This window comes from Mustela putorius, unplaced genomic scaffold, assembly GCF_011764305.1.
Source record: "Mustela putorius furo isolate JIRA1106 unplaced genomic scaffold, ASM1176430v1.1 tig00003858_pilon_pilon_pilon, whole genome shotgun sequence".
Taxonomy (NCBI): domain Eukaryota; kingdom Metazoa; phylum Chordata; class Mammalia; order Carnivora; family Mustelidae; genus Mustela; species Mustela putorius.
In genome coordinates this window covers 16,907,196-16,925,424 of record NW_025422010.1, presented here as the reverse complement: position 1 = coordinate 16,925,424, position 18,229 = coordinate 16,907,196, and the positions used below count along the sequence as shown (strand labels likewise).

General features: G+C 43.8%; 1 protein-coding gene across 1 annotated transcript; it reads left to right on the top strand.

Annotated features, from left to right (window-relative positions):
* The first annotated feature begins 7,920 nt into the window (after positions 1–7,920).
* On the top strand, positions 7,921–17,517 carry TYMS (thymidylate synthetase). Its single transcript, XM_004742802.3, has 7 exons — positions 7,921–8,233; positions 10,213–10,286; positions 13,023–13,197; positions 14,719–14,820; positions 15,606–15,781; positions 16,170–16,241; positions 17,094–17,517. Exons 1-7 carry the CDS (start codon positions 8,014–8,016, stop codon positions 17,229–17,231), a joined length of 957 nt encoding a protein of 318 aa, XP_004742859.1. The 5' UTR covers positions 7,921–8,013; the 3' UTR covers positions 17,232–17,517.
* Positions 17,518–18,229: the final 712 nt, after the last annotated feature.

Here is an 18,229-nt window from a genome sequence, read left to right as displayed (position 1 = left end):
ATTACATTTTAATTATAAGTTATAATTCCTAAGGGACCTTGTTAGTAGGTCAATGTATAATTAAGCTACATATTATATAATTCACTGCCTGTCCCTTTACCTTTGAGTTTTGAAGAACTCTTTTTTTTAAGTTGAGTAGTCAAACAATCAGTATCTTTTTAGCATCTACCAAGTGAAGGCACAGAACCGAGGTACTGGGGGAGGGGAGAAAATGTTGAATTTGACAAGATTTTTCCCCAAATAAGCTTCTTCTCCAGCAGGGGTTGGGGCAGGGGTTTAAAAAGATGTACATACAACAGTGATGCAAGATGGCATATAGCGAGCCCCAAGGCCCTGGCCTCTGGGAATTGAGGCAAAAACACTTAACTTTCCAGAAAAGGAGAGACTATTCAGCTGGATATATTTCCTTTTTCCTCTTCCTTTCCCAATGGCTTTCTATTTCCTTTCCTTTGCTCTTTCTCTTTCCTCCTTCCCTCTCACCCCCTATTCTCTCTTCTTTTCTTTATAAAATATGGGTTTCCAAAGATGGGATTGGGAGGGAGACAAACCATAAGTGACTCTTAGTCTCACAAAGCAAACTGAGGGTTGCTGGGGGGAGGGGGGTTGGGAAAAGGGGGGTGGGGTTATGGACATTGGGGAGGGTATGTGCTTTGGTGAGTGCTGTGAAGTGTGTAAACCTGGCGATTCACAGACCTGTACCCCTGGGGATAAAAATATATGTTTATAAAAAATTAAAAAATTAAAAAAAAATATGGGTTTCCATTATGTTGCTATATATTAATTTTTTAAAATCCCCAACAGCATTTATTCTATTACTCATTCTGAATTTTATTCTAAGGGAAAAAAAATAATGTCTGTAAATAATTTATTAACATTTTTATTTTTGCTGCTTTTTTTTAAAGGTAAGAAGACCTGATGCATTCTATATCTGGCAAGTAGAATGACCTGTTCAGGTACCTCTGAGAACTGAAAACCCCAAATGTAATAAATGTAATAGCAGGAAAGTATATCTGCTACATATTATGAAGTACTATTAATTTCCTTATGCTGAGTGGCATATTATACATATTATACATATACATATTATACATATTATAATGTAATAAATGTAATAGCAGGAAAGTATGTCTGCTACATATTATGAAGTACTATTAATTTCCTTATGCTGAGTGGCAGTTTAATAGCTATTCAAATTGAGTTAAAGTAAAATTCCTTTTTAAAAGAATCACATGTAGCTCTTACGGAATTCTATGGTACATTAGTAGTTCTTTGTATATTAAATAAATATAAAATCATCAAGGTGTCTGTTTTCCATCATTTCTACTACCAACTACACCACTTTCTAATTAACAAAGGATATTTCTTTCAATTTGCTTTTTTTTTTAAAAAAAGATTTTATTTATTTATTTGACAGAGAGAGATCACAAGTAGATGGAGAGGCAGGCAGAGAGAGAGAGAGAGGGAAGCAGGCTCCCTGCTGAGCAGAGAGCCCGATGCGGGACTCGATCCCAGGACCCTGAGATCAGGACCTGAGCTGAAGGCAGCGGCTTAACCCACTGAGCCACCCAGGTGCCCTTTCAATTTGCTTTTGAATTTAAAATATAATAATTGACTTTTTTTTGAAAAAAAAAAAAAAAACTATAATTCATTCCTTTGTTTAGTAAAGACCTAAAACTTCTGTGTAGATTTTTTTTATTGTGATAAAAAATATATAATAAACTGTATTATCTTAACCATTTCTAAGTGCACAGTTTGGTAGTATTAAGTACATTCCCATGATGGTGCAGCCATCACCTCCATCCATTGAGAAAACTTTTTTCATCTTCCTCAAACTGTACTCTATAGCCACTAAACACTGACTCCCCATTTCTCTCTTCTCCCGAATCCCTTGCAAGAACCATTCCATTTTCTGCCTCCTCTAGGCACCTCACCTAAGTGGAATCATTCAGCACATGTCCTTTTGTGACTGGCTTATTTTACTTAGAAGAGTGTCCTTAAGTTTCATCCGTTTTGTAGCTTGTGTTCGAATTTCTTTTTAAGGTAAAAGACTATTCCTCTGTGTGTGTGTGTGTGTGTGTGTGTGTGTGTATGTGTGTGTGTGTGTGGTGTGTTGCATTTTGTTTATAAATTCATCTACCCATGGATAATTGGGTTGCTTCTACCTTTTGGTCATTGTGATAATGCTGCTATGAACATGAGTGCACTTCAGTGTTTTGTTTTTTAATTGACACAACAGGGCTCTCTTTGAACGAGTCCACACTTATTTAATGGAAAATACAAGCTGTCTTTGGCTGACACTTATTTTACATCATAATTTGAACATTGGTGCAATATAATAATCAGAGGGTCGTTTGCCAGAATATGTCACTAAAGGTTACATTGGAAATATATTTATAATCAGCTTTTCCAGTTATGAAAAGGAATACAATGAGAGAGGTCTCAAAACTGTTAAAGCATTTTCCACCTAGTCTTGAAATTATATTTGACAGGAAGGTTTGTTAGAGAAAGAGGGGTCAGAGACAGCCAGTTGAATATAATCCACTACAAATGAAGATAAAGCCTCTCTTACCTAAACTGAAAGTCATTAAAAAAAAAAAAGACACTATTGATAGAATCTTGGATTCCTTAATGTGCAGAAGTCTCAAATAAATACAGCCTATTCAACCATATATTTGATATATTTGCCAGAGAGGGTGCCAAAAAATACATTAGAAAGGGAACCTATTTTATGGTCAATGAACTACAGAAAATCTGCAGAGTGAGGAGCAGGAAGAAGGGGTTGGCAAGTGGAAAGCCACAGTCTTAAAAAGCCTCTGCACCCAGGCTCACCTGGCTTCTAATCCCCACTGCTATATTTCCTATGTGTGACTTCAGGTGAGACCCTTAACCTTTCTAAACCTCAGTATATTTACCTTAACGTAGTAAAAGGAATGGTTTTTATTTTGTAGGGTAGTTGTGAGAACCACAGTAAATAATCCATAATGAAAAGCATCAATAAATCATAGTGTTGATTATAAAATAATATTATTATCAAGACCTGACTCAGAGTTGGCTCTTAAAAATGTTTCCTGATTTCAGGACCAATATCTCTGAGAGTTTGTTGTGTAAAGAAAAGGTTTCTTTTTTTTTTTTTTTTTAAAGATCTATTTAGGGGCACATGGGTGGCTCAGTGGGTTAAAGCCTCTGCCTTCAACTCCGGTCATGATCCCAGGGTTCTGGGATCCAGCCCCGAGTCGGGTTCTCCGCTCAGCAGGGAACCAGCTTCCTCCCCTCTCTCTCTCTGCCTGCCTCTCTGCCTACTTGTGATCTCTCTCTGTCAAATAAATAAAATCTTTAAAAGATCTATTTACTGGGGCACCGGGTGGCTCAGTTAGTTAAGCATCTGCCTGGGGCTCAGGTCTTGAACCCAGAGTCCTGGGATCAAAACCTGCATGGGGCTCCCTACTCAGGGGGGAGTCTGCTTCTCCCTCTCCCTGTCTGCCTCTCCACCTGCTTGTGCTCTCTCTCTCTCTCTCTGTCAAATAAATAAATAAAATCTTTTTTTAAAAAGGATCTTATTTACTTATTTGAGAGAGAGAGCAGCGAGCCAGATGTGGGGCTTGATGCAGGACTTGATCCCAGGACCCTGGGATCATGACCTAAGCCGAAAGCAGATGCTTAACTGACTGAGCCACCCCAAGGAGAAGGTTTCTTTAGACCAATAATATTCTAATATTTTTGTTCTCAAACTTCCTAACAGGAATCTTAAAATGTTATAAATACTCCTGCATGTTGTTTTTCAACATAAGCTAAAAGAAGAGCAAAATTTTATTTTCCCATGTATTGTAAATATTAGCACTTTAAAAATATAAAAGTTTCATCTCTCTTTAAAATGTACCAAATGGAATCTAAATATCATGGCAATTTGATACCCAGCTTCATCCACTTAAACGAAGAAACAAGTTATTCTTTAACAGTGAGAAATCTTATTTTCTCCTTAAATTCTGATTTTTATTCTCCTTTTCTCAGAGAGTTTTACCTTAATGTAGTATATTCTTATGCTTAAGCATTTTTTTTAAAAAATTACTTATTTATTAGAGAGAGAGAGCAAGAGAGAAAGAATGAGTGTGGGGAGGGGCCCAGGGAGAATCAGACTCCTTGCTGAGCAAGGAGCCTGATGTGAGGCTGGCTCTCTCCAAGGCTCTTGGCTTGGGATCATGACCTGAGCCAAAGTCAGACACTTAACCAACTGAGCCACCCAGGTGCCCTATGTCTAAGCATTTTTTATTGATCAAGAAAATATTAGCATTTTTAGATTTTAAAAATTAAAAATCTCGGGGTGCCTGGATGGCTCAGTGGGTTAAGCTGCTCCCTTCGGCTCAGGTCATGATCTTAGGGTCCTGGGATCGAGTTCCGCATCAGGCTCTCTGCTCAGCAGGGAGCCTGCTTCCTCCTCTCTCTCTGCCTGCCTTTCTGCCTACTTGTGATCTCTCTCTGTCAAATAAATAAATAAAATCTTTAAAAAAAAAATTAAAAATCTCCCCAGACACAAAATTCTAGGTATCAAATATTCATTCTCAATTGAGTTATTGCCTATAATTATCATTTGTACATATTGATCAAAATAACAAATGTATTATAAATTTCTATGACCATTAAACATATAAAAATAAATTTTTAACAGAAATAGACCTCTTGGGCGCCTGGGTGGCTCAGTGGGTTAAAGCCTCTGCCTTCAGCTCAGGTCATGATCCCAGGGTCCTGGGATTGAGCCCCACATCGGGCTCTCTGCTCAGCAGGGAGCCTGCTTCCTCCTCTCTCTGACTGCCTCTCTGCTTACTTGCAATCTCTGTCTGTCAAATAAATAAATGAAATCTTAAAAAAAAAAAAAATAGACCTCTTAATGAGAAGGAAGAGCTTTGCCCCCTAACAAATTAATGTATCCATTGATAAAATTCTTTCATAGAATAAGATAAGTTTCAGCACCCATATTACCCTTATTTTTAATTTTTATAGATGCAAGTGCTATGAAACATGCTGACATGAATGCACTGGGGGTTGGAATGTTTTTTCCCTCAGGATGGTCTTGCCTGGTGATGGGACCTAAAGTAGTTCCTCTGTACAGTTAACATGATGAGCACTGAGTAATGTATAGAATTGTTGGATCACTGTATTGTAAACCTGAAACTAATATAACACGGTATGTTAATTAAATTAAAATTGGAATTAAAATTTTAACTAAAAAAATTATTAAATAAAGTAGTTCCTCTGTACCTTCAGTAGCTTTTTACTGGGTTATGTAATCATCATAACACTGTCACTATCTGCAGATGTCTTGTTTGGGAACATATGCATTGTTTGTCTCCGCTAGAACATCAGTTTCTGCGAAAGGGATTTTGTCTACCTTGCTCTCTGCTGACATATGATAGGCACAGGGATATAAATTCTTCTTGGTTGGGGGTTCCTGGGTGGCTCAGTCGGTTAAGCCTCTGCCTTCAGTTCAGGTCATGATCCCGGGATCCTGGGATCGAGCCCCGCATCAGGCTCCCTGCTCAGCAGAGAGCCTTATTCTCCCTGCTGCTCTGCCCACTTGTGCTCTCCATCTCTCTGTCAAATAAATAAAAAAATCTTAAAAAAATTTCTTCTTGGATGAATGAATAAACGATACGCTCCTCTGAGAGGATCATTCATTTATGGAGCAGCCCTTGAGATCGGAACTATTGTTTCTCTATCATCATCAAACCAAGATCTCCAAGTACCACAGTGGAAGAGGAATCTCCACATGGCCAGGGGGCCTACCCTTATGTCTTGAGGTTCTCCTTGTGGTACAACTGATACTCAGCTGCAACAGTTAAACTCGGCTCAAAATAACAAAAGAAAACGAAACACGGAGGATAACATACAACTGGAAAATCTGGGATATGTTCAGGCTGGTATCCTTCCCCTGTTTGGAGATTATGGAGACACTTTTAATAGGGTTGGGGTTGGAGAAATACCTGCACTGAGCTGTCTTTCCACACGCATGCTAAAGCCCTACAATTTGCAGGACAATCCTGCCCAGCAAAGAACTCTGCATTTTCTGCCTCATCCTGGGCCGTGCTTCCATATGGCATTTTAGCTTTGTAGACCCAGGAACACGCTCAAGCTACAGCAGGCAATGTAAGTGCCCATTCCTGCCTACAGTCTGTTTTCGGAGTTCAGATTTTCTGACTGAGCATGTTTCTTCCCAAATGCCCAGCAACACGAATGCCCACTGCATCTGGTGCTACCTACCCTGTCCAAACAGTACAACACAACACAACACAGCAGGCCCGTCATTCCTAGCAGAGACAGGGTGACTTTTTAAAACTGTTATTATCCTGAAATGGGGTAGGGTGGGGAATGCGCTGTAGGAGGGGGAAATGAATCTATGCTGACCTAGGAAAGGCCGGCCTAGTACTGTGATGGATGAAATAGATTTAAAATATCTGCTGTTCTGTAACCCAGGGCATTTTTACTGTGGTCTAGTGTATGTGAGCACTCATACAACTAAAGGGCAAGAACGTGGACTTTCCAGCTATGAGCTTGTGAAATGTTCCCTGAAACAGTCCCTCATTCTGTGCATAGTATTTTTCTCCCTCCAATTAAGCCAAATACTCAGGAATTTTGTAAATTGTCTTTGAGAATTGATTTGGTTTTTTTTTTTTAATAGGCTTTGTGCCTATAAAAGCATGCAAGATTGTTTTCGCTGAGATTAGGCAGGGCTGCTGATGAAAGATATTTATCTCTTCCTAGGATTTGTGTTACAAAAATTTCATCCTTGAGGTTGAGAGATGTGTGTTGGCAGACAGATTCCAGAATCTTGCACAAATTCACTTCAGGTAACCAGAAACAAAGGTTGACTTCATTGAACAGCAAGAAATAGTGTTTGATATGTTTCAAAGCCGGCATCTTATTCTTTACAATCCCAGACCTATTAACAAGAAATACACTGACCATCTACTATGTCCTCAATAAATAGTTGTTGATTCAAAAGACTACTTGAAGCATGTACATGTATTATGTAAACAGATGTATGCATGTGTTTTACATGTAAAACACATGCACATGTATTTTATTTTAAAAAGATTTTATTTACTTATACATACGTTTTGTGAAAGGGGGAGTGCCGGGACGGACAGACAGACTGTGGGACAGGAGAAACAATCTCCAGCAGGCTCCATGCTCAGTTCAGAGACTATGCAGGGCTTGATCTCATAACGGGGAGATCATGACCTGGTCTCAATCCAAGAGTTAGAGGCTTAACCAAATGAGCCACCCAGGCACCCCCTTAAAGATTTTGTTTTTTAAGTAATCTCTCCACCTGACGTGGGGCTGGAACCTACAAGCCCTAGATCAAGAGTTGCATGGTCTACTGACTGAGCCAGCCAGGTGCCCGTGGTACATTTTAAACTCATTATCAAATAGCTCTTATTCACCAGTGTTTAATTATAAACATTTCACCATAAGTGAAAACTTTGGTATCAAAAACTTGAAAAAGTCTGGCTGTCATTAATTAAGTAAAAAAACTGCCTATTTCACTCGCTCCTGCTACCGGCCTTCATTGAAGATGGGGGAAAACGGAAACGCACATCGCCTGACAGCATGACCCCCTTAGTTGTAGGAAACAAACCTCAAGTAACAGGGTTTTGTTTGTTTTTAGATTTCACGAGCACGTGGGGACTATTCAGGGCTCCCCTTAGTACTGAACGGCGCGGTGGACTCGGAAACTTTCTAGCGGCCTTTCTCAGCCGACACACCAAAATACCGGATTTAGGTTTTTAGCTTTTACACCGGGATTACAAACCCCACAACTCGGGGGCAAACGCCCTGTCCAACCTGGGACTCCGCGCGCTCCTGGGACGCCAGAGGGTCGCGCGCGGGTTGACGTCAGCGAACAGGAAGGGGCGGAGCTACCGCCGCCTTGGCGGGAAAAGAGGCGCGCAGAAAGACACGTACCCCCGAGCCCGCCATCAGCCGCCGCCAGCGTCCCGGCCCCGCAGCCGCCTGAGCGCCATGCCCGCCCCGGGCTCCGAGCTGCAGCGCCCGCCGTCGCCGTCGCCGTCGCCGCCCGCGGCGCAGAAACCGGCCGCGGAGCCGCAGCCGGCACCCCACGGGGAGCTGCAGTACCTGGGGCAGATCGAGCATATCCTGCGCTGCGGGGTCCGGAAGGATGACCGCACCGGCACCGGCACGCTGTCAGTGTTCGGAATGCAGGCGCGCTACAGCCTGAGAGGTGACCCCCGCGCGCCGCGGGCGAGGGGGCTTGTGCCCGGGTGGGCTCCGAGCGGCCGCTGAGGGCGGGGAGGCGCGCCTGGGAACTGCTGGGCTTTGCCCTCAACCTTTGTTCCTAATGTCGATCCTGGGAGCTCCTTAACCCCGCTTTGCAGACCCTCAAAACAGAGACTCGGGGGCGCCTGGGTGGCTCAGTGGGTTGGGCCGCTGCCTTCGGCTCAGGTCGTGATCTCAGGGTCCTCTGCTCGGCAGGGAGCCTGTTTCCTCCTCCTCTCTCTCTCTGCCTGCCTCTCTACCTACTTGTGATCTCTCTCTGTCAAATAAATAAATAAAATCTTTAAAAAACAAACAAACAAAACAGAGACTCGGGTTAGAGGAATGATTTGCGTAACGTCAGGAGTGACAGAAGTGGGAGGTGAAACCAGGTCCTTCGGCTTCGAGTCCTGTGCTTACCCTGGTCGTGTCTGCCCCAGAGTGAACACGGTCTGGTAGTGTTCGCCTCATACTAGAGAGTGGGAGAGGGTTTGCCGGGGTGTGCGCTCGGACGTGGCTAGAGGTTCCCCTTTTTTCTCCTCTTCCTGTCTGCCCGGTCCGGCCCTTCTGTTTGGCAAAGTTTCTAAAAATTAGAGTGAAGGAATAAGGGCGGGCCAAGGGCCGCGGAAAGCGCGCGAACGGAGAGGCTGGGCGGGAACTTGTGGTTCCAGACAGGTTTCCCGTCTGGTCCGCACGAACCAGCTTTCCTCTTAAATCTCGAAACAGGAACGCCAGAGGACGAGTAGAAGTTCTTACTCGTCTTTTCCATTAAAACAGGATAGCTCCCGAGAAGTTTCTCTTGGCTGTTATTAGAGTCAGGCTTTCAGGGGACAAAGAGGAGGGTGGGGGGGCGGGGTACGCAAGACGAATTTTCTGGACACAGGTATAGGGGTGGTTTTGAGTAGGGAGAGACGCCCTGTTAGTAACGCTGATTCACTGTGGTGAACAGGGGGAGGACCCTCAACCCCCCAATCATTCCAGAGACTGGAAGATACCCAGGCTGCGGGTTGGACAGGGATCTGCCTTAGGGCAGCTTCCTGCAGCTCCACACAGTGGCCTCCAGTGAGCCACAGATCTCGTTTTTTTACTCCAGCCCATCCGTTTAGACCGTGCTCAAGTTACTTCTCTGGTCTTTGGCTTCCAGTGTGCTTAAAATAGAGAAAATAATGCTCAGTAGGCAGTACTGATAAAAGTAGGTGCTTGAAAAAAAATATCTCCTTGTTAGGTGATAAGGTGAACTGAACAGGTAGTGAATTTAGAGATAAGATTTTACATTTTGATCTCTTTGCTGCTAGATGCAAACTAATACATTCCCTCCTGGTGCCTGTAAAATGGAGATCTTAAGGATGCCTCAAGGAAGGTTGTCTGGAGGCTTCCATAAGGTCATGCATACAAGTATTTAAACGGTTACTATTTTTGGTACACTAAATAATAGAGGTTAATTTGCTTTGCAAATAATTAAAAACTATGCTTTAGCTCTGGTTAATGTGGTATCCACTGTCTCCTAGACCTGAGCAAATCTTCCCCTGGCAGGATAATCAAGGAAGAGCCCTGGGAGCCTTTAGCCTTTGTTTTAGGGCACATTTTCTGTGTTGTCTTCACACCTCTGTGAAGGAATCACACTAACTGGGAAGTAGATGGTAGCTCTTTTCCTGTCCACATGGGCATCCCTGCCTAGCTCGTGCCCCATCTCACCACGTGGAATTCCTGTGGTGGTCAAGGGATTGGGGAGGGCAGTCTCAGTCTGAATTGTGTCACTGACTTAGGCAGTAGTCTAGGAGCTCCACCCAATTCTGGGGCACCTATGCGATTGCAGTCATAGTTTTCTAGTTGGTCCTGTGGTCACTCAAGGGCCTTATGTCCTGGGGGCAATCCTCCTCCGCAGAGAAAGCTGGATGATACATTCTAGTTTCCCATCTTGAAATTACCTGGCCACCTGTTTTTCAGATGAATTTCCTCTGCTGACAACCAAACGCGTATTCTGGAAGGGTGTTTTGGAGGAGTTGCTGTGGTTTATCAAGGTAAGGAAGCTGGTATTGGAAAACAGTGTGTTCTCAAACCCAGCACTGTGGTCCTTTTAAAAGTCTGATCCTGTCACTTTTCACCTGCAGCCCTAGTGGATCCCATTTTACTCAGTAAGGTCAGTAAGACCCCACTCACGGGGCGTTCTGTCCCAGCTCTAGCTTCAGTGAGCCACTCACCTTACTCCACCCACCTGTCCTTGCTGATCTTTGAGGACATCAGGACATTCCCACCTAGGACTCTGGTGCTTGCCAGTGCTGAACCTTCTTCCTCTACATGTAGCATCACTCACTCCCTCACCTCCTCCAAGTCCCTGCTGAATGAGCCTTCTCTAACTTCCTGATCTAAGACTGTGATTACCCGCTACGTACAGGCACACATCCCTCCCACCCTCCTTAGATAAACATTACCAGCTGATACATAATGTCTGCCCTCTCCTTTTCCCTATATAAGGGGGGAAGGTAGACAACAAATGAACAAGTAAACTGTTAAGTTAGAAGTTCCATGAGGGCAGAGGATTTGTTTTTTTCCTACTCATGTTTGTATCCCCTGAGCCTAGAACACAGCCTGCCATAGAGTAGGTACTCAACATAGATTGATCATTCAATATAAATCCCAGCCATGTTCTCATATTTGTATAAGCAAGAAGGACCTCTTGAGTAACAAGCTATCCCTCTTCCAAAGAGCCAAGTAGGTACCTCTGGCAGAGGCCAAAGTGCTTCCTCTTGCTCCGTCTCCTGGTTCAGACCAGTGATATTCTGGCCCGTGCTGTTCAGAGGGTATATGAGGAGATGGGCTCAGTTCTGGGCCATGTAGAAGCTGCGATCCCTTCTGCAGAGCATGCAGTGTGGTTTGTCTGATCTTAGGCCAAATGAGACCCAAGACTTCTTACTACATTTTAGAAAGAGTTTATTTAGATTTGGATCCAATCCAGTCTTCCCTTACTTCCGTATTCTTGAAGTGTTTTCTTCTGTGTTGTCTTATCTCAGCTGGCAGTGAGTGTCTAGTTCCAGGTACATCATCAGAAATCTCAGAAGAGCCCCTTTGTAAACCAGCTAGAGCCCTGTCAAATGGAAGAAAAGGGAGGCATTAGAAGCAATATGGGAGGGAGCATCTGGGTGGCTCAGTGGGTTAAGCATCTGACAAATGATCTCAACTCCGGTCTTGCTCTCAGGGTTGTGAGTTCAAGACTGGTGCTGAGCTCCACCTGGGCATGGAGCCTTGTAAGATTTTGTTTGTTTATTTGAGAAAAAGGAGAAAGAACAAACATGAGTGGAGAGGGGGCAGTGGGAGAGGAACAAGCAGACACCCCGGATGAGCGGGGAGTCCAATGCTCCCCTTTGATCACAAGCGTCCGAGATCATGACCTGAGCCAAAGGTAGATACTTAACCAGCTGAGCCATCCAGGTGACCCCATGTTGCCTACTTAAAAAAAAAAAAAAAAAAAAGAGGGGCGCCTGGGTGGCTCAGTTGGTTAAAGCCTCTGCCTTCTGCTTAGGTCGTGGTCCCAGGGTCCTGGGATTGAACACCACATCGGGCTCTCTGCTCAGCAGCGAGCCTGCTTCCCCCTCTCTTTCTGCCTGCCTCTCTGCCTACTTGTGATCTCTGTCTGTCAAATAAATAAATAAATAAATAAATCTTTTTAAAAAAATTTACATGGGAAAGATTGAAAAATGACTTATTGGAGGTGAAAAAGATAGTACAAACTCAAAAACAGAAGGGAGGAAACAAGATGCTCAGAAATAAAATGGATTCCCTGGTTTTACTTAATTTACCTTGAATTCAGGATTCCAAGTACTCTTTACCAAGAATGTACCAGACTCTCTGATAGAGTTGCTCCCTGGGTGATGGATGAAACACAGTTAGGACAAACCCACACTGCGGCTAGCATCTATAGGCAAGATGGAGACATGGAGTCTGTGCTGAGGGTAGGCTCTGTTGAGCACTGAGCACTTTCTGTGTTCTCTAACCCTCACAGTGTGGGGGTGCAGCTGTGTTTTTCCCTTGGTGGGGACGGCGAGGCTAGGGGTCAGAGAGCTGTCAGAGAAGAGTGCTGGAGGGCAGGCCTGGTGTGTGTGGCACTGTACCTGTGCTTGTCACCATGACAGTGCATCATACCAGGAGGCCGCCGAGGTCTTTGACCTGAATGCACGATCAGGACACATGCTGGGATGATATGGGCCAAATTAAGTGATAAACATTGGCTTGTGCTTGGGAAAAACAAAGCCCCACCTTAACTACAAATATAGGTTGGGGTAAACAGAACTTTATAGTGCACCGATGAGCTAATGTGACCAGTCAGTCAATCTGTAAGAAAAGCTGATACTGATTAGGCCAGTTATGACCTCCATACCAGGTCTAAGATCCGTTGAACAGATTGAAGGGGAGACATTAAATACATTTTGGGGGATCACACTTATACAAAACACATTTGTTAAAAAACACAAAACCTTTAGGTGAGGTGGGAATAATGAAAGGACTTTGAGGTGTTTAATCTAGAACATTTAATTGAGAGGAAGAATCCCTTGTCCTGGAAGCGATTCCAGGAGACTGTCCTAGGTGCCCTCAGAAAGTCTGGGCTGGGACTGGCCCTTAAGGACAGGACACACTGTGTGGGACATGCTGAGTGGCTATCTCTGCTGTGTTAGCACAGGCCAGAGGAGCAGTTTGTGGGAGGCTCTTGGGGTGTCAGCTTCTTCACTCAGATGCCTGCTCTGCTCTCCTGTCTCTTGCAGGGATCTACAAACGCTAAGGAACTGTCTTCCAAGGGAGTGAAAATCTGGGATGCCAATGGGTCTCGAGACTTCTTGGACAGCCTGGGATTCTCCAACAGAGAAGAAGGGGATTTAGGCCCAGTTTATGGCTTTCAGTGGAGGCATTTTGGGGCAGAATACATAGATAAGGATTCAGGTGAGAAAACCGCGATGCCTCACATTTCCTGAGCACCCAACATTGTATGAGTTGGCCCCATTGTTTTAAGTGAAACTGGGGGCCAGTGTCTACACAGATGCTGCTGTCTGTGGAGCTGATGTATAACTTTGACCTTGTGAGAAGCTGTTTCAGATTCAGGTAGAGGTCAGATCGCACTCTTGGTTGTTAGCATTTATTGGGTACTTGGTACTTTCCATACTGTTTCATTAGCAGATAGCTACATGGTGGGTCGGTTGGTTGCTGTGTTGGGGAAATAATGTAGGAAGAAGCCTCAGGATTGCCTTGTAGTGGCTTGATCGCCCGTTTGAAGGCTGAGCCACCCCGCACACTTTAGGTGGTGCTCATGTAATAGTAGTTCTGGGGTTACCCTTTTCTCCCTGCCCTTCTCGGGTAGAAGAAGATGAATCATCTTACTGCTGGACATCCACCTTAGTCTCATGGTAGCACCATTTGCCCCCATCCTTTGACCCTTCCTCTCCTGCCTGTCCATGAGTCAGGTGCTGCAAAAGCAAATGCCTACCTCCTCAGTATGTGTGCCCTGATTGTTTGTGTGTGTACACACATTTGTAGGAAGTGCTAGCTTGCTGGCTGGACAGAAAGCGTTGATAATTTTAGCACCTGTACATTTAATATAAGCACCACAACCAAAATACAGAACTGTACTATCACAGTGCATCTTTTTCAAGAAAAGAAATTTTCTATTTCTTTGCCATTTTGGGGATCACAAAATAGCAAATTCCTTTGCTATTCCTTTTTCTGAAGCTATGATCATGACAGGACATTCTTCCCCCCAAAATTAAGAACAACTGGACTAGACTATAGTCTGACCCCAGTAAGCGCAGGTTTAACCGGAGGGGATATGAAGCGCCACACTTCTCAGACTTCGCAGCTCCCAGTTCCATTTCAGAAGGAAAGCAAGGAATTAAAGTCCAGAGACCAGAAATGGGAGATAAGTACAGGGTGGTGTGAGAGTTACAGAGGTTTCTTGATATTTATAAATTAGTAGGTGTTTGGTTGCTAAGTTGTAATTTTAGGTGGAAGCATTGGGAGAATAGCATTGAGACCACTGTCCTCTGTTGGAGCATGTGTGGAGTGGTATCTTCTATTTAAGATCCAGTACTTTCCTTGGCCGCAGAGTGTGATGGAATGGTTGATGGGTATAGAGACAGCCCCATGAGGACCATGGAAGAAACTGATTGCTGGGATTGGAGAAAATTAGCAGTGGGGAGGGGGGCTGGCACGGAGGGGTGGCGCCATGACAGATATTTAAAGGATTCTTTTGTAGGAAAGGAAAAAACCTTTGTTATGGCTCCAGAGGATAGATATCAAAGCCCTGAACGCATCATCAACCCAAGAGAGCTGAGGAATTTGTAGAGTGCCTTAGATATCTTGTAGCATGACCTCGGGGGCCTTGGTAAGACGATGATAGATGGCCTCTAAGGTCATCTCATGAGATGCTGTGATCAACATGTGGCATGTCTTCTCTTGACAATTCCACAGATTATTCAGGTCAAGGAGTAGACCAACTGCAAAAGGTCATTGACACGATCAAAACCAACCCCGACGACAGAAGAATCATCCTGTGTGGCTGGAATCCAAAAGGTTGGAAACATCCCAGTTATTCTCTTGTGTCCAGAGTGTCCACTAGCACATAGGGAAGCCCTGTGGCTTTCACATGGAGGCTGCCGATAGAAGGCTGGACCCTCAGAACCACCCCCAGCCACATGGCTGATGTTTCCCTGGGCAAGTCACTCTTGGCCACATGTCTACCTTCAGGTGATGGGGTTGGATGAAGATGATCTTAATATGTGTATTGATAGTTCTTTTACTCCAAAGAGGGTTTTAAATTACCTATAAAAATACATCTTGGATTTTAACAGTTTAAATTGGGGTGGATGAAGTTTCATATCTCCTCCACCTGGCTGTTAACATTTCAACAGTTAGAGTAAAATTAAATTCTACCAAGGTGTAATAAATATTACCAGAGTGGAATATTTGCTTTTCCAAAAGAGAATTTGAATACAGACTTTGTGCATGGGATGCCAGTTTCCTGTGGCCCCTGGGAATGAATGAATTAATGGATTCTTCCTGCTTGTAGTTGGCGCCACGAAGGCAGCACAAGTAATTTTGGCTGGATGACTGTGGCTTCAGTTACGAGCGTACATCCGCAGACATCAGGTGTTGTTGGATGGGTCACTGTAGGCATGGTGCCATCCGTAGGATTGGAATGGTCTGCTTTTGATTTAGGTGATGGTGTAGTTCATGAGGTCACTGGCCCAGTGGCCTGTTCTCATCTCCCCCATAGGAGCTGGCTCCTGTATTCCTGTTGTGTGTGTAGCTGCATTAAGACTGCCGGCACCTCATTTTCCTTTGTGCTGGCTCCTCAGATCTTCCTCTGATGGCCCTCCCTCCGTGCCATGCCCTCTGCCAGTTCTACGTGGTGAATGGTGAGCTGTCCTGCCAGCTGTACCAGAGGTCAGGGGATATGGGCCTGGGCGTGCCCTTCAACATCGCCAGCTATGCCCTGCTCACCTACATGATCGCACACATCACAGGCCTAAAGGTGGGCTGCGCCCTGAAGGGAATGGGGGCTATCTGCCTGAAGCCCTGAGCTCATAGGTTATTTACTGTGGAAAAATTCTTGCAGGGAGGTCAGTGTCTGGTTAGTTTTAAAATGTGATCTGTGTGAGAGACAGCTGCTCACCTGGCAGCCTTCCAGGGAGGCTTCCTGTTTCTGCGGTCTGTATAAGCACACAGGTTGGTGTGGGTTATATACGAGACAAGACAACTTTTGTGAACATCAACTTTTCTCAAAAGTTACGCAGGTGAAATTGCTTTCTGAAAAGTGTTGGAATGTTTGCATAGTCTACATAATGTGCTTTTAAGTGATGTGTCTGAAAGGAATTGAAACTAAAACATTTGCCATTTTTGCTTGCTCCCATTGGATTTAGCCAGGTGACTTCGTACATACTTTGGGAGATGCACATATTTACCTGAATCACATTGAGCCACTGAAAATGCAGGTAAGAGTGGTATCTGTCACACTTTGAATTTTGGTACCTTCTCTTGTTAAGACGTTGCCTTCTAGAACATCCCTCATGTAACAGACCTTCTGCTCTGTGCTGGGGCAGAGATACAATGCCCTGCTCCAGCTGCAGGGACAGGTGGTAGGCAGGGACAAGGCATTGAAATGGCAATTAAAAATAAGAGTGTCTGATGCTTAATGAGCCCCAAGGGAAAAAAAAAATTAACCAGATCCTTTTAGCCCCTTCCAGATGAGATACAGGTTTTGGACGTTCCTCCTTTGTGGGAGCTTGGCTGCTTTTGTGTAGAGGGTACCTTTGGGGTTTGTCCAGTGGCTTCTGTGGCCATCTGCTCCAGTTGTGCTGGACAGAGTGATGAGGTTAGAGCCTGTGTCCGTGTCCCCATTGCTACCCTCTGTTCATTCCAGGAACCCCAGCTTACATCCTTTTGTCAACAGATGTCATCTTACCTCACACTCTTTGCCAGGGACGGTTGAGATAGGGATTATGGGACTCAAATAACCATACTTGGGTGCCTACCAGGAGTTACAGATGCAGAAGTGAAAAAGTGTCCCATCCTTAATAAATTTACCAAGAGCAGTCAATTGTAAAATGAGCCACAAGGCTCCTGATGCAGTGTGATGCCCCCAAAGATCCTTTAGTCTCCATGTGTGGGAGAGAATCTGCCGGTTACAACCCAGGAGTGTTGCATAAGCCGGGGCAGATATCTGCACTATTACACTCCTGTGAAATAATACTTTGTTGATAATACTGTGTACTTGTTTCATATGGAGCAGAATTAAAGCAGGTTGTACAGATAATGGCAAAATAATAACCTCCTATTGTTTCTAGCTTCAGCGAGAACCAAGGCCTTTCCCGAAGCTCAAAATCCTTCGAAAAGTTGAGACAATCGATGACTTCAAGGCTGAAGACTTTCAGATTGAGGGGTACAGTCCTCACCCGACTATTAAAATGGAAATGGCTGTTTAAAGTGCTCTTAAAGGAGGTATTTGAAGGCTATTCAGTCTGTAGGGTTTGGACTGAGTCCCCAGGTGAAAGCAAATGAGCTCATTTGCCCTAGAGGAAGAGGGAACTAGGTCAAAAATCTCTTGGTGACCAGCATTTATTAACTTGTAAGAATGTTGCCACTGACAAACATAACCTTGCCTGATCCTCTTAGCAACAAAATGCCTTGAATTTGGTTAACTCACTGAGGACATGTGAAAATGCCGAGATGGGGACTCAGACGAGAATAAAAACGGGAATACTCTTAAAACATGTACATGCATTTCAACCCCCCATTTTTATGAAGGTCCATGAATTTCAGGAATTACACATCAGCTCTTCCCCCAAATCTGAGCAAGCTGAATAACACCAGCATTCATTAATAATGTACAGTTGTGGTTATGAACATTTAAAGTTATTTGCTTTATATATTGCTATAATAAAGATGTGTTCTGCATTCATCTTTTTAAAAAAAACTTTTTAATTCTGTATTGCCATTCTGCTCACTTCCTGCCTAAAAGATTTAAGTGAACCCTCCTAAATAAACATATGCTCTATTCTCATTTGGATACAGCTTAGAGGTTTAGTATATTTTAGAAATGGAGATTAAACTGCATTCTGCCCTATTTTTCTGCAGTTCATCTAATTCTGGTTGCATTTATCATTAGCATATAATTATTTAGGATAAAGTTTTAAGGACTATGGAAAGATAATGTATGAAATGCCATTTTCCTGCCCATTATCACTGTCATGGTTTCAGTATGGTGTGAATCCTCTGCTAGTACCCTTAGAGCAAGAAAAGAAAGGCTACCTTTGGTCATGCACCAGCTATCCCACAGTCCTACAGAACTATTTTTTCTCTGCTAATTTTTAACAAGTGTTAGAATAAGGCAGTGTTCCAATAGTTATGCAACCTGCTGCTTATTTTCAAAGTACAGAGTAATGTACACGTACCAGCACTTGATAGAAATTTTTCTAAGAAC

Coding starts and splice junctions, on each gene's coding strand:
- TYMS (XM_004742802.3), top strand. CDS start 8,014: ATGCCCGCCCCGGGCTCCGAGCTGCAGCGCCCGCCGTCGCCGTCGCCG. Junction 10,287..13,022: donor AGTTGCTGTGGTTTATCAAG/GTAAGGAAGCTG, acceptor TGTCTCTTGCAG/GGATCTACAAACGCTAAGGA. Junction 14,821..15,605: donor GTGTGGCTGGAATCCAAAAG/GTTGGAAACATC, acceptor CTGGCTCCTCAG/ATCTTCCTCTGATGGCCCTC.